The sequence below is a fragment of the Drosophila simulans genome, chromosome 2L, assembly GCF_016746395.2.
Source record: "Drosophila simulans strain w501 chromosome 2L, Prin_Dsim_3.1, whole genome shotgun sequence".
Classification (NCBI taxonomy): domain Eukaryota; kingdom Metazoa; phylum Arthropoda; class Insecta; order Diptera; family Drosophilidae; genus Drosophila; species Drosophila simulans.
In genome coordinates this window covers 10990501-11005866 of record NC_052520.2, presented here as the reverse complement: position 1 = coordinate 11005866, position 15366 = coordinate 10990501, and the positions used below count along the sequence as shown (strand labels likewise).

Sequence of the window (15366 nt, the reverse complement as noted above, 5' to 3'; positions counted from 1 at the left end):
GGAACTAGGGCTGCGAAACGCTAACAGGTACAGGGCTGCCGCGACAGCTGTCTAATCGAATCGATATCGCAACGTATCGATATCGAGAGCCAGCGCACACACAGTGCAAAAGAGTTTGCGAAAAAAACCTGGACAAAAAGCCAAATTGATTGTGAGCCGAGCAGCTTGAGGCACTAGGTGTACCCTCTTCGACCAGTGCCGTGGAGCCTCTAACCACCGTGGTTGTGGCGGCACCAAGAAGTTAGCGAAACCATCGCCACCGCAGTTCTCGCAGCTTCCACCTCCTCCAACTCCGTCTTGGGGGCCAAAGGCAGAAAATCATCAGACTTCTGGTTGTAAGCAGCGCGGGGCAGCGGGGTCGGCACTGGCCTGCTGGGTTAAGCGTGGAAGTAAACAAACGAATTGGATTCCGGGTCCAGGACGGACGAACGGGGCGTGGCTCGTTAACCAGCGGCTTGGTAAACGAAACCAGAGGCGGCAACAAGTAGGCGACAGGCATGGACGTGTCCCTCACTGAGCCGGAGACGCGCTTCTACAGTGAGTTGTTCCAATGCTGCGACGTGGAGAAGACGGGCAAGGTGCCCATGCTTAAGGCCACCGAGCTCTTTCGCTCGGCGGACATCGCCAACGAGACCGTGATTGAGGTAGGTCCAATTTGTGTGATCGTGAGTGATTAATTATCTGGGTCTGGGCTTACAGATCACCGGTCTGGCGGGGATACCCTCCACGGCGCTACACATCTCGCGGACACAGTTCTACTCATGCCTGAAGCTAATCGCTGCTCATCAGGCGGCCATGCCCCTGCGACAGGAGCTGATCTTGGCCACGTTTCCGCTTCCATTACCGCACTTTAGCTGGAAGGAGGCGGTTACAGCTCCGGTGGCTGTCGAAAATGGATTGACTGCCTTGCCACCGCCACCGCCCACAGATCGCAGAAATTCTCTACGTCGTAACTCGCAGCAAGAGCAACTGCAAGACACCTCTGATGTGCCCAGCACCGACTCCGAGGTTGAGCAAAACGAATCAGTGGACGATGCGACAGGCCACGGACGAGGCACGGATGGCTGTGGGGTCGTCAGCAGCAGCAGCCGCGAAAATGTCGGGGTTTGTACTTCTATCTTATCTTGTGACATTTGTAAATAAGCTTACCATTGACCGATCCCCGTCCATGCCTTATCTATTTTAGCGTCGACGAGGAGCCGGTACTGGTGGTGGATCGCCAGAAGCCTGGAGCACTAACAGTGACAGCCCCACGCCCACCAACAGCGTGGCTGAGCGGCCTTGGGCGCAGGACACCCTCTGGCAGGGTTTGCTGGGCGATGAGCATCGCCAGCTGCTGGGCACGGAGGAAGAGTCTTCCGATCGCCACAGCAGCGACGACGAAGACAACGAGAGCGAATTGGTGACCATTTACCAGATAACCCCGGAACAGCGCGAGTACTATAATAAGCAGTTCAGGACGGTACAAAGGGATCCGCATGGTCTGCTTTCCGGCCAGGCGGCAAGGTTAGTTTGCTTGAGAAACATTTATAGCTTTATTCTTCTTATTACTTTTTCTTTTTTAGAAATTTCTTTGAAAAGAGCCGCATTCCTGTGGAGGAGCTGCGTCACATCTGGCAGCTGTGTGACGTTACCCGCGATGGAGCGCTAAGTCTGTCTGAATTCACGGCCGCCATGCATTTGGTGGTCCTAAGGCGCAACAACATTCCCTTGCCCACAAGTCTGCCCCACTGTTTGCATCCCAACGTGCTACAAGCGGCTGCGTCCGGCAGTGGACAGGGGGTGACATCATCGTCATCGGCGGCGCTGCCTCAGGAGCCACCTGAGGCTGATCTCCTGCACCTAAATGATGACGATGAGGACGACCATACGGACAATACAATCATAGCAGGCAATCTCAGCGGCGGCAGTGCAACCAGCAAACCGCGTCCCAATGTGCCCAGCGACAAGAACATCATGAATCTAAGCAGCATCTCTACGTCCTCGCAGGCTAGCAACAGTTCCAGACGTGAGGCAACACCACAGAATTCTTTGGGCAAGAACCGAAGCATCTCAAACTCGCCGAATGTGGAAAAACCTGTGTCGGGAACTGTTTCCACCACGGCAAACGCTGTAGACTCGACCAACGTCTCCAGTCAGTGGACAAAGTTTAGCGAATCTCCAACAACAAGTGCTGTTTCGGTACAGTCAACCACTGGGGCAGCACCTGTCGTAGCTGCAGGAGCAGCCGCTCCTGGCGCCTCTAGTCCTGGTCTTAAGCCAGTCCTGTTTGACATGAAACGCTCGGCCCAAGACGTGGTATCCAATCCGCAGATCCTGCACCCAGTGCCACTAAGAGTGACGCCCATAGGTGAGTAGAATAACTACTCATTTATATAAAATGTATTCTTATGCACCATTATGTGCGTTGTTGATAAAGTGTTGTTTTAGAATTCTAATGTATTTTACATAAATTTAATTATTCCTTATCTCATCTGTAGGCACCGCCATCGCTTCCTCAGCTGAGTCATCTAACGACAACGAGAGCGCGGTGGCTCAGCGCGAGGATAGTCCCAAGGCCATCTCTTCGACTACTGTCAATAATCAGTCATCTGCTGTTGTACCCGGAGTATCGGGAGTCGCTGGCTCCTCCCACCGCGATAGCAGCGATCTGCGTGCCATCCAACGGCCTCAAGCCAAGAAGCTGCCGGCCAAGAACAGTGCATTGCCACCGCCACCGCAACGTGAGCCCAGTATCGGATCCACTGGGACAAGTGAGCCGCCGGAACCGCAGATTGCCTACGTGGCATCGTCTTTGGCGTCGAAGAAGGAGCCACCGCCCCTGCCACCGCCGAGACCACATCGTCATGCTCGGAGCAGCAGTCTGGATTTAAACAAGTTTAAAATAGGCGCAACGGGCGGTGCCCAACAGGCGGAGGTATGTTATGTCCTATGGACCAACAATTTACAATTTTATCTGCGTATTTCAATCTGTGTCGTTTTATATGCTTTGGTCATTAAAGCCTTGTAGGGGATAGTATTTCGTACACCTTCACTTATCCCCTGCAATGCTATAACAGACTAAGGAACTTCCAAAACTTTCCGTGTGTCCTGTCTCTGTTTTCAATATTTGTGATGAACTTTGCAAATGAAGGCGAATACAGTTTTTGCTACAGAATCAATTTATTGAAATGAAAATACTGTGTCTTTTAAGAGTCTGCAAAATTGTTTAGCATTTGCAAAGGAAACCATTATCTTCGGGCCACCGAAGTTGCCTATTTTGTTTTGTGTTTTTTGTTTGCTTGATTTTGCGTAACTACCTACCTATAACCTGTGAAATGTATATAAATATGCAACCCCTTTTGTTAAGATCACCGCGCAGGCCAGCTTCGATATGCAAACCTCAACGGGGTTTGCCGATTTCACGCACTTTGCCGACGAAGGCGCCGCGAACGTCGTAAGTCCAATCCTAAATGTATGCAACTCGTAAAGCATTCCACTACAATTGGCCGTAGCTCCACTAGTGTCATGTGTCCAAATTCAGTAGCTTATATAAATAACGCATCCATTTGTATGACTGTCTTACTAATCTGTACTCTGTACTCCTTATAGGTGGACGAGCAGCAGCTACACTCCTTGCCGCCGGCAGCACCACCGCCACAGGCAGCAGTGGTGCCGCCCACAAGAATCACTCTTCAGCAGGCACAGCAGCGAGTTTCTGCTTTCGAGGTTTACCGAAAGCCGCAAACGCCACGTGGATCGCAATCGCCGCCCCAGCAACCGCCACCGCCGGCTCCAGCTGTGGGTTTGACCACCCAAACTGGTCAGCTGCCCAGTGCTGAGAGCTTTGAGAAGCGGGTAACCGCCATCAGTGACTCACTGCGCCACGTGTCCTTCAAGCAGGGTCAGGCCAATACCACGGAAGTGCTGCAACGGCTGCGGGAGCAGAACAACTCACTGCTCCACCTTTGCAACGATTTAAGTGACGAACTTCTGAGCGTCCAGACGCGCAAGGAGGAGATGCGTCTCAAGCTGGAGGGACTTAATGCCAGTGATAGTACAGGGCGAACGAGCTCCTCGATTTGCGCACCGGTGACAGCAAACGTGACCGGCGGATCCTCTGGTTCGGCAGGAGCTGCTTATACCAACGTTTAAGCAGCGAAAATGATCATGTGAATGAGGGTGAATCGATTTATTTTTGGGCGATTTGTGACTTTTGTTTGCCTGTGTATTTTTGCAACCATTTTAATTGTCTCGTACCAAAATTTAACATTCCTTATACTATTTTATACCTTCTTTAAGCTATTAGTATATTTCCCTCTTTTCTGCATTAGACTGCATTAAATACATATTGGTCGAGAAAATTTCAGAAAACTACGAATAGGCTCCCCTTAAATTTGAATACTAATTGAAATTACCAAAAACGGAGAAAAAAATTGATAACGACCAAGTTTAATATGAAAGCCTCGGATTTACGGCAAATAGCTGAAATGAATTCATGCTATTAGTATTAATTCATCTGTTCATGCACTGAAAGAAATCGATTCACCTTTATGTTAAACACTTATTTTGTTGTTTCTGTATGTTGCAAGCACAATTTACGATTCGAGGTGCTTACACAGCGATAAGACTGGGCAAATCTTTGAGTAGGCTCTTAAAATATCGTTGTGAAAATATTTACACAGTCTGCAGATAAATATTCGCCAGATCTGAAAGTTCCAACAGCTTCTATGTACTACCATTTGCTTACTCAAGAGCTTGCTCAGTCTTAGGCGGGTAGAAACACCAGCGATGGATCTGATAGCTCGTCCGTTTATGCATTGAAGTTGCTAATTTAATTTGTAGGCTAGTTAAATCTCAAGAACACAAAACAAATCATGCGAGAACAACAACAATAATGCCGCCTCTATAGATATTTATGCAGATCGATTTATATATGTATGTATATGTATATTTAGAGATATATGTATATGCGCTTCTCCTAATTGTTACGAGTAAATGACACACATTCTTTCGCTTGACAGCCGCTCCGCACTCCGTATCTCACCCTCACCCTAGTGATTAATGAAACTGCCACAAAGTGGTCCAATCCCAGCTGTAATATTTCCTGCTGCGAAGGCATTTTACTTCTCCATTTGCTATTTATTAATGTTTTGTGTATGCCTCGAAAATGTCCCTTCTATTCATTCCGGCAATGAAAATTAAAAACAAAAAAAAAAAAACATTAACTCAAAAATAAGAACTACAAAAAACGAACCTAAAAAGAAGCCAGGCTTAATATTTAAGTATTAGAAAAGTCAAAGGTAAAAAATCGATAAAGAAATTCATTTCCTTGAAAGCTTAGCTTAGGTTTTTCAAAAAGTATATACATCTTAATATATTTTCTATCTGTATAGTGTACACGATAACACTTGATATTATCTACAATTACCAAAATTTCTTTCTACCGAAACAGGAGACAAATTTGATTTACTCGGACCACTGATTGTGTACGTATGTATATGCTAACTTCGAATTTATCAGACATACCGGCATATATCACATCTTTTGCATACTTAAACCATTAGATATATGAGTTTTTCTTCAACTTGTTATACATTTTCAAAGACCTACCCACACACAATCACACAAGAGAAACGAAACAAAATGTAATATGAAAAGAAAAAGTGATATTGAAACACTATGTAAACATATTATTACGTCGCTGCGTAATCAATGTGTATTGTTTTGATGGATATACATCTATATGAATAAAGATAAATGTATTAAGTTGATGTTAAAATGCAATAAAACGAAAGTGCAACCGAAACGCGTTTTCTTGATTTCAAAAGAACGTTTCGCTGAGCGTCCATCCCTGGCATCCGCGTCGCCGATAACAGACGCTGTCCATCGATTGCCCTAGCACACGCCGCTACACACCTCTATGGTTTTGCGGCAAAAAAAAAAAAATTTTGCGAAAATTTGTGAGTTTACGAGAAGCAGCCAACTAAATGGTTTAGTTTCGCAAAGTAGACAATCAATTGCTGGAGGCCAGTTTTACCAAGTACCGGCTGGGTGCATATAGCAGGAGTAAAGAAGACCATTCGACTGCTGCGTATTGATAGGGCAGGTTGGTGTGCGAGTCGTTGCTGTTCATCAACTGGCGAAATTAATAATGTGTACCCCCATGCCGTATCATCCTCCCACCTGCAGTCAGCCGATGTGTCAATGTTAATCGCGCTCTTCGCGCTTGCACACTTGCCAATCTTTCGTAAGACGCCTTTGTCAGCCTCCTCCTCACCGCCGCCGTCTGTCCACCGGTCGCCAAGGTGTGGCAAAGCAAGTACCGCGTACCATCCACCGCCAGCAGACGCCTGCATCCGCATTACTGCTTCAGCCATTGACGCAGCATCCGGGATGAGCAACAGCGCCGACCAGGACAAGCCGATTGCCGCTAACGGCAATGCGGCGGAGCCTCAGGAGATGGAAGTCATGTGCGTACCACCGGTTATCCAACAGAAGGCCCTTGCTTAATTAATTATTTTTTTATGCCTAACAGACACTTCCAAGCGCAAGAGAAGCAGTGCTGCCGCGTTATTAGATCCAATAAGACCAAGGTCCTCACATCCGGCGGCGTTCACACACGCGGTTCCTCCAAGGTCAAGCTAAAGAACATCGTCGACTACAAGTGGGAGCGAAAGTACTACTATCCGGGTCACCTGGTCGCTGTCCACCGCGATGGCAAGCACCTGGCGTACGCCATTAATGGTAAGTAATTTATATCCCATGGCAGTTTCATGTCCAATTAGATTTTATTTATGTATAACAACTTTTTCTCGCAATTCTTGAGTTTTATGAATAAGGAATGGTTCTAGAATTTATCAATCAATATTTTATAAAGCTTTCTGGGATGATGGCTTAATAATTATGTATATCCTTGAACCTTTTTAGCTTGTGTTAATTTAAAAATTGATTTAGAAACTATGTTATGATAACCGTGACTAACCAATACTCCATTATGCTCCCAGTCAACAACAAAGCCACCGGCATGGAGGGCATGGTGCGCGTCTGCAACATAGCCACCAGCATGCGAGCCTTGATCAAGGGCATGAGCGGCGAGGTCTTAGATCTGCAGTTTGCCCATACGGATTGTGAGCGTATATTAGCTGTAATTGATGTCAGCTCGCTGTTTGTCTACAAAGTCGATCAAATCGAAGGCAACCTGCTTTGCAATCTAGTGCTAAAGGTGGAGGACCCCATCGCCAACTATGTGCCGGAGTACGATATGGTCTCCTGGTGTCCCTATGTGTGCAGCAGCAGCGCCACTGTTCCCATCAACGACGATGACGACGAGAATCAGCTCCTCATTTGGTCGCGAAGCTCTCAATTTCAATGCTTTCAAGTGAAGATGATTGTCTCTGAACATGGGGTTCGTTTTTGCTAATGTTCTGCGCCAAACATATCATTAATGGCTTTTACCTTAACAGCGCGGCAAGATCCAACCAGCAGCCCTAGAATCTGGATATCTGAAGATTGAGGAGGACTCGTTGATCACGTGCGCCGCTTTGTCCCCGGATGGCACCACTGTGGCTGCTGCTTGCGCCGATGGTTTGGTTCGTTTCTATCAAATTTATTTGTTCGATGTGCGCAACCATCGCTGTCTGCACGAGTGGAAGCCACATGATGGCAAGAAGGTCTGCTCACTCTTTTTCCTCGACAATATCAACAAGCCTGTAGAAGAGTAAGTAGTTCTTATATAATATTATTAAATGTAATTATTATATTAAACTTTGCCATTAGATCCTACTGGCAGCACGTGATCACTACGAGCGATGCCAATACCGAAATCAAGCTCTGGAACTGCTCGCTATGGGAATGCCTCCAAACTATCAATGTGGTGGCCAGTCCGTCATCTGTGCAGCCCAGAAACTTTATCGCGGGCATAGATCGCAGTGCGAACTACTTGGTGTTGTCTTGCCTGGACTCTCTGGCCGTGTATGTAATGCAGATTGGCAGTACTGGCGGCGCAGACTCCGAGAATAGAGTTAGCGATAGCGAAGGAGAAGGCTGCGACACTTCCAAACGCATTCAGAATGTTGCCGAATTCAAGCTGAGTTCGGGGATTCTCTCTTTTTCTATTGTAAACGCTAGTATGCGTCGCGTGAAGAACTCCATCGAGAGCTACTATCCTATTGAGGAGCCCGATGACTTCGATGACGATTCCAATTCGACCAGTGCCCTTGTGCTGCACATGTTTGTGGTGCAGGCAAAGAGCCTGCAGGAATGTCAAATAATCTACCAGCCATGCGTGGCTGAAAAGCCGGAGCGGAGCAGCCTGAGCAGCAAGCGATCACAGACGCCAGAAGATAATCTGCTAATCAAAGAGGAGCCGGAATCCCCCAACAGCGGAACTGTGGGTGCTGTTCAGTTGGATGCATTGTTCGCAAAATCCGCAAAGAGAGCTTCAACGGGCAGTTCATCTGCCATAGTGGCCGTGGCGGCAGCCGCGGCTGCTGCACCTTCAGCCATCCTGCAGGACGCCACTAAGGAGACGGTCAAGTCAGAGTCCCCGCAACTAAGCAGCGCGTATCCACAGCAGGTTAATCTCATGACTCCAGATGCCTTCAGTGCAAGCGGAACCGCATCGGCAGCAGCTGTCTTTGTATCTACCAGCACCACAACTTCCATAGGAACTGATAGCTCCACCACCAGCAGCGGTCAGGATAGATCCATTGATTCAGCGGTTCTGCAAACCATACGCATGCTGGCCACGGTAACGTCCAAGACTTCCGAAAACCCCAATGCCGAGGTACTCCTTAACCTAATGAACAACACCCTCATCGAAGATCGGGAGCAACAAAAGCTGAAGGAAAAGCTTGACGCTCGCAAGAAGTTCATTGCAATTGATCGCAATCCGGAGCGGAATGTGGCTGAGAACTTGGCCAGCGGCAGTTCGAGTCCGAGTCGAGAGGTGCAGGAGATAATGGCCACACAGGACGATGCCGATGCCTACGAAGCAGAGCTAGAGAATCTGGACGACGATGATGACGATGAAGAAGAAGAGCTGGCAAATTCATCGCCGCTCCCGGAAGCTGTTGACGGAACATGGCCCATTGTCAAGCTGTCATCCCACTCAGCTGAGCTCCAGAATGCTGCCCAGATCATGTCCCAAGCGGTGCAGAACACCAACAATGGCAATGTGCCGCCTACGCTAGGTGGAGGTCACAATAATAACACAAGTGTAGGCAGCAATAGCAACAACAACACGGCCACAACTCTTAGCACCAGCAACACCAGCAGCAACAACGCGGCCGGAGCATGCGATGGTTCAAGTGGAACTGAAGAGCTCAATGCCAAAATGGAACTACTCATAGGTGAGTGGTTGCGATCTTCAATCAGAAATTTTAAATATTTAATATTAAAAAGAGGTTATCGCATGATGAGTAATGTGGCGTAACGTTTAAAACGTACTTCAAATAATAAACATTTCCACATAAATTATTTGCAGATCTAGTAAAGGCTCAGTCCAAACAAATAAACAAATTGGAGAACGAAGTCAACAAGCTACAAAAGCAGCAAGAAGCGGCGGTGGCCCTGCATAGCAAACAAGACGCTTCATTGGAGCCCAAAAATCTTAGTCAGCTAGCATATAAAATTGAGATGCAACTGTCCAAGCTAATGGAGCAGTATCTCAAGCGATACGAAAACGAGCATAAGAAGAAACTGACGGAATTTTTGGCGGCGCGGTAAGATACATTTAACAAATTGATCGGGGCACAATCCATGTGAATACTTTTTACAGTGAGAGTCAAAACCGAGAGCTTCGTGACTCCGTGCTGCAGGTACTAAATCAGTACGTCATGAATCACTTTACGGACATCATTGGCAACGTTCTCAACATGGAACTGCAGCGCCAGCTGATTCCTCGCGTGAATGCCAACATGGATCAGCTCCAAGCCCAAATGCAAGTGGAGATTGTGCAGAAGCTGAGTGTGTTCGACAAAACGGTGAAGGAGAATATTGCCCAGGTGTGCAAGAGCAAGGTATGCAATCTCCAAGTCCATCTATAGATGCTTATAATTCGAATTTTAACTCATTTCTATTAGCAATTTCTGGACACTTTTGGCAAGTCCGTGTTGATTGGTGTTCAAACCAGCCTCCAAACCGCCTTCATTGAATCCATGAGCAGCACCTTGATTCCAGCTTATGAGAAGTCCTCGCAGAACATGTTTAAGCAACTGCATGACGCTTTCAGCGTGGGCATAAAAGACTGTTAGTATATGATCATTACAATCATAAGGGATACATAAAGCTCCTTCTTTTGAATTCCAGTTATGGTCCAGTTCAACACCTACCTGCAGCACATGCCACAGCCCCAAGCCGGGAATGGAAATACGGAGGAGATAAACAACAAGTTGTCCATGCTTAAGCAGTTAGTAGAGAGCAGCTTGCATAAGCACCGCACTGAACTCACGGACGCCATGCTCGAAACACAAAGAGAAGTTAAGAGCTTAGAGATTTTACTGGCGCGTCAGGTCCAGGAAACGATCAGATCAGAGCTACGCAAGCACATGGAAGCCCAGAACGTGGCAATGCGTTCGCAGGCAGCTACGCCTGCACCACCTTACGACCTCAGGGACAGCATCAAGCAGCTTTTGCTGGCTGGACAAATCAACAAGGCCTTCCATCAGGCTCTGCTGGCCAACGACTTGGGCCTAGTGGAGTTCACTCTCCGACACACGGACAGCAACCAGGCATTCGCACCAGAGGGATGCAGACTGGAGCAAAAGGTTCTACTGTCGCTCATTCAGCAAATATCCGCTGACATGACCAATCACAATGAGCTTAAACAGAGGTGAGCTAGGAGAACTAAACATGTAACAAAACATTACAAAGAATTGCGTTGATGATGTACCTTTTCATTTGTAGATATCTCAACGAGGCACTGTTGGCCATCAATATGGCAGATCCCATTACCCGCGAGCACGCTCCTAAAGTGCTTACCGAGTTGTATCGCAATTGTCAGCAGTTCATTAAGAACAGCCCCAAGAATTCGCAGTTCAGCAATGTCCGTCTGCTGATGAAGGCAATTATAACGTACCGCGATCAGCTGAAATGATATCAAGAGAACTACAACCTGGCCAGTGGCTGGTTTTGATAGATTACCCATCCGATCCCCATCCAAGATAGTTAATCTATGACACATTTTACATTTATAAATACACGCTTGTAGTTAAGTCCAAAAAGAAGTTAGTCTGCAAAAAAACTCTCAGCCAAGTTCATCCCTTAAAGAGTTGAAATTGAATATATGCCTTTCATTTTATTGTTTATTTGTTTTGTGCGTGATTTGTTTATAGTAAGGCCGTATATCTAATGTTTATGTCCCTATATCAAAAATGTATTATCTTTAGAATGATTCGCCTACTAAATTGCAATATTGTTTTTTTTTATTATTTTATTTTTGCGTTCCCTTTTATTTTCATTTTTATATTTATGACGCTTAATGAACAAAAGAAAACACACAAAAACCAGAATAGGAGCTGTAGAAACTTATTTAAAAATGATTTTCAAAACTAAAGCAAACTTTATTATGACGGACAAAACAAAAAAATTATTAGATTGCAAATGCAAAAACTACAAGTAAATCGTAGAATTTAAGCTAAAAAAAAACAGAAAGCAAAAGTCGATAATAAAAAAGAATAAATGTATGTACTTGAAAAAATCTAGAAATAGTTCTTTTTGAATTATCATAACCACATTATTTTGGTCATGTGTATAGTTGCATAAAGCTTTTACCCTTAGCTTGGCTAGTAAGTGGTCATATATTTCTCAATGGTATGCAAATCGTACAAAAATTGTTCGCCTAATGACTAAAATCACCTAACTATTTTGATATCCACACAGACGAAAGAAAGTTAAGTAAGATTATCTCTGAAAGGAATGCACAACACTCAAGGTCTGAATCAGCTGAGTAGGGCTAGCAGCTCTGAGGTGCGCTCCAAGCACTTGCAGCCACAGGTAGCACACACCTTGTGTTTCTGAAAGGGAAACAGGACAAACAAAATAAATGTCTGTTTAAATCCATAAATCTTTTGCTATGTGATAGATACCCACCTCAAACCACTGCATCATGTGATCGATGTGACCGCCATGGCCACAAGCCAGACACGCATTGGCTGCTCCTTTCACAGGCAAACGGCAGAGGACGCAGAAGAGTACGGGTCGCTTGCAGGGCTCGCACTTGGGCGTCCGTTTGGGCTTGGCACACTTCCTGCACTCGGTAACGAATTCCACACCCTGGATAGGAGGCGGTGTATTCTGCGTATGCTTGAGGATCAAAGCCCGCTTCGAAAGCAACTGCCAGCCAAATAAAATTTCAGCATAGGCGCGCTTAAATTGATCAAACAGTGGCATCTTAGTGCGTCTAATCAATGAGCAAGCGTATGCATCAGTCTGGATTTGCTTAATCTCCAAGTCCAGGGAGTCGGACCAAGAGTTGCTGCGTAGTTGCTTAAGTTGCTGCCAAGTGTTCGATGAAGAAGATGACTTGATGTCAAGCGGAAGGACCGTGTGATACGGTGAAATTTGCGAGTTAAGCTGCGGTGGAAGTCGAACTGTCTTCTCCATAATGGCACCGCCACCCGTGGGGCATTTGTCAAACAAACAGGCCAGCAGCACAGCCGTCTGTATGTCACCGGAGGTAGCATAATGCATTATTAGTGATTCCAGCAGGGATTTCTTGAAGGGATCTTTGTAGAACAGAAGCTCGTTGAGTGTTTCATGAGGAACTTGGGGTGTGGCTATCAGTTCCGCCAACAGCCAAACGGGCACCAAGTCCATGCGCCCATGTTGGCGACAGATCTCACCATTTTTACGACACGTTTCTGCTATGTTGCACTTATCGAGGGAGAACTCCCGAGCCATTCTCCGACTAATGTGGAGTAAGCTACTTGTGTCGTATACGTGAACCACCGGACTTCCATTCATCTGCCGGATGGCTCGCTGCTTGCCCGGTTTTCCCGAAATCATCCTCTCCTGGAGGTAAAATGAGGCGTTAGCTTCCCGCTGTGCGGTGGCCATCACATTGCCTAGCAATCCACTACCATTAATCGATGAGAAAGTCCGCGGAGTCAATGCTGTGTGTTGCCGCAGGGTCAGCCTTTTGTTATTCACCGGCTGGGCAAAAGTGGTCAGCATACCAATGGCGTTGAAATGGACTCCTGACGTCCGCGGATATGGAATGCAGGCATCGTGCAGGGTGCTTGACAAAGCTCCTTCTAGCCGAGGGGATTGCAGGAGAAGTTGGCTGCGATCCGCTCCGCCTACAGCGGCCACCTTTTTCTTCATAGCCGCCACCAAAGCACGTAGGCATTGTTCCAGGCAGGTGCGGGATTTCTTGACCCGTTGCAATGCATTGCAACGGAGCACTTTTAGCAGAACGCCACTAACCTCACTGGACAGAGTGGTTCCCTGGCAAAGCTGAAAGTCCGGCGGAGCACTAGGGCTTGGATACGATGTCGTGAAAGTCACTTGTAATATAACCGTATGTCCACCGGCGCAAATCTTGAAGCAGGCATACCGCTTTATGGCATCTAGTGTGTCTACCTCCACATGAGGCATGTTTGTGTTGAGCAGCGAGAATTCGTGGTGCAGCGAACACGTGGGTTGATCTGTCAGAGATCTGGCTATGTGGGGCTCCTCTCTGCGATAGTAGCCGCCTCCAAAGCTCGGGGAGCGAGCCATGGGCAAGGTATTACAAGCACCGTCACCCGTGGATATGGGCAACGATGCGGCAACCAAAATCGATCGTGGATGCAGGAATTCTGGAGGAGTGGGCACTCTTAACTCACTGAGATCGGGCTCGAAACGGGACTCTATTTCTTCCGCAGACGGTTCGCAAAGCTTTAGCATATTATCATCGATCTTCCACACCCGCAGCGTGCGATCCCTGGACCAAGTGACCAGTTCCTAATTAAAGCTCAATGCATAAGTAAGAACATTGTGGTATCTTTGGATACTTACTATTTCATTGGAACTCTCACGATTTGGACGCCAGGCAAAGTCAAGAATGACATCGGTGTGCCCCACGAAGGAACAAATAGGGTCCGTTTGCTTGCTGTTGCTCCAGAGCAGCAAACTATTCTCTCCGCGTCCCAAATGTGGCACCACAATGCTAACCAGGCCGTTGCCAATAGGCTGTATGGAACAAAATATTCTTAAAATAACCAACAAAATTATTCAACCTATATAAATTACCGTGTATCTTGCTCTCCACACGGGCGACATGGTTGTAATGATCTTCTCGGCCCTGCGAGGATTACACACATCAAAGTACTTGACCGTTCCATCCTGACTGGCGGTTGCCAAACAGGTCTCCCTTTTGTGGCTCCAATTGATGCCATGCACTCTATTTAAATGTGCTGTGATGTAGTGCGTCGGGCAACTACCTTTGCGAATGTCCCAGATGCGCAAATCTCCATCATGGGCGGCAGCCAAAAGGTTACCCGAAACGCGGTTAAATCCCACTTGGGTAGCACCAGCTGCAAGAATTATGAATGTGATATAAAAAGCATTAAATAATTTTATAGAAACTTACACATGCACACGGCATTTAAGGACAGCGCTGGTTTCCTGGGCTCCCTTAAGTCCCAAATATGAGAAAAGGTGTCTATTGAGCAGCTGACCAGCAGATTCGGATCCTTGCCGTGCCAGTCAATGTCGGTCACTGTGCGAGTATGTCCACGCAAGGACATCTCGTAGTGCGGTTCCGCAGTACCCCAGCGAACGATGTCTATGTGCTGGCTAGTCTGAAATTCAAAGAGCAAACTGGGATAAACGCCGCCTATACGTAGATAACTTCATATACTTACCGCTATGGCGCAGTACTCTTTGCGACTGGGACATATGGCAAACTCCGCTACGGACACCTCGTACTTCGACTGCCTCTCATGTCGTCGCAGAGACCCATCGTCCTGTCCCAAACGCTGCAGAGCCAGGTGACCACGGCCCGCGAGGAGCACCCACTGACCTGAGTAATCAACCGACATGGCCGTGGCCTGGGAATCTCGGTGTTCATAGTATTTGTTGCTCTGCCTGACGATGTACGTTTGTTCGGGTGCTCCCGGTCCACCGGCTGTTCCGCGTTCTCCCGGACGCAGTGTCTCCGTGGGCGGCATGTTGTCCTACTCTAATGAGTGCTCAAAAAGCAAAAAACTGCGAATTTAAACCATTTTTGCAACAAACAAAAATTAAACGAAGAAACTGAACTGATAAGAACGATAGACAATAACAACAGGCGTCTGTGTTGGCAATTAAGCATTTTTCCCGACAAAGAAATTTCCAAGAGCTCATTAATTTGTCTTTTATGCATTAAAGCTGTTGCTATAGTTTTTTGATAATATTATGAAT

General features: G+C 46.9%; 3 protein-coding genes across 4 annotated transcripts; 2 read left to right on the top strand and 1 right to left on the bottom strand.

Moving 5' to 3' along the window:
- Positions 1-39: 39 nt before the first annotated feature.
- On the top strand, positions 40-5788 carry LOC6731943 (ralBP1-associated Eps domain-containing protein 1). Of its 2 annotated transcripts, XM_016178437.3 has the most exons (7): positions 40-644; positions 700-1104; positions 1187-1506; positions 1566-2350; positions 2481-2917; positions 3350-3436; positions 3592-5788. In XM_016178437.3, exons 1-7 carry the CDS (start codon positions 498-500, stop codon positions 4132-4134), a joined length of 2724 nt encoding a protein of 907 aa, XP_016024607.1. In that variant the 5' UTR covers positions 40-497; the 3' UTR covers positions 4135-5788. The 2 variants fall into 2 exon arrangements, with proteins under 2 accessions (XP_016024607.1, XP_039153305.1); XM_039297371.2 differs by lacking the exon at positions 3350-3436 and having other exon boundaries at positions 41-644.
- An 87-nt stretch (positions 5789-5875) lies between these two features.
- LOC6731942 (enhancer of mRNA-decapping protein 4 homolog) lies at positions 5876-11680 on the top strand. Its single transcript, XM_016178440.3, has 11 exons — positions 5876-6088; positions 6172-6452; positions 6518-6726; positions 6987-7387; positions 7446-7699; positions 7759-9332; positions 9467-9704; positions 9761-10001; positions 10065-10230; positions 10291-10813; positions 10888-11680. The coding sequence occupies exons 2-11, from the start codon at positions 6187-6189 to the stop codon at positions 11075-11077; spliced, it is 4062 nt and encodes a 1353-aa protein (XP_016024606.1). The 5' UTR covers positions 5876-6088; positions 6172-6186; the 3' UTR covers positions 11078-11680.
- Positions 11681-11756: 76 nt separating this feature from the next.
- Positions 11757-15280, bottom strand: LOC6731941 (GATOR complex protein Wdr59). The gene is made up of 6 exons (XM_002079040.4): positions 14829-15280; positions 14555-14765; positions 14215-14498; positions 13981-14154; positions 12073-13926; positions 11757-11996 (listed from the first exon to the last, which is right to left on the bottom strand). Exons 1-6 carry the CDS (start codon positions 15132-15134, stop codon positions 11922-11924), a joined length of 2904 nt encoding a protein of 967 aa, XP_002079076.1. The 5' UTR covers positions 15135-15280; the 3' UTR covers positions 11757-11921.
- Positions 15281-15366: the final 86 nt, after the last annotated feature.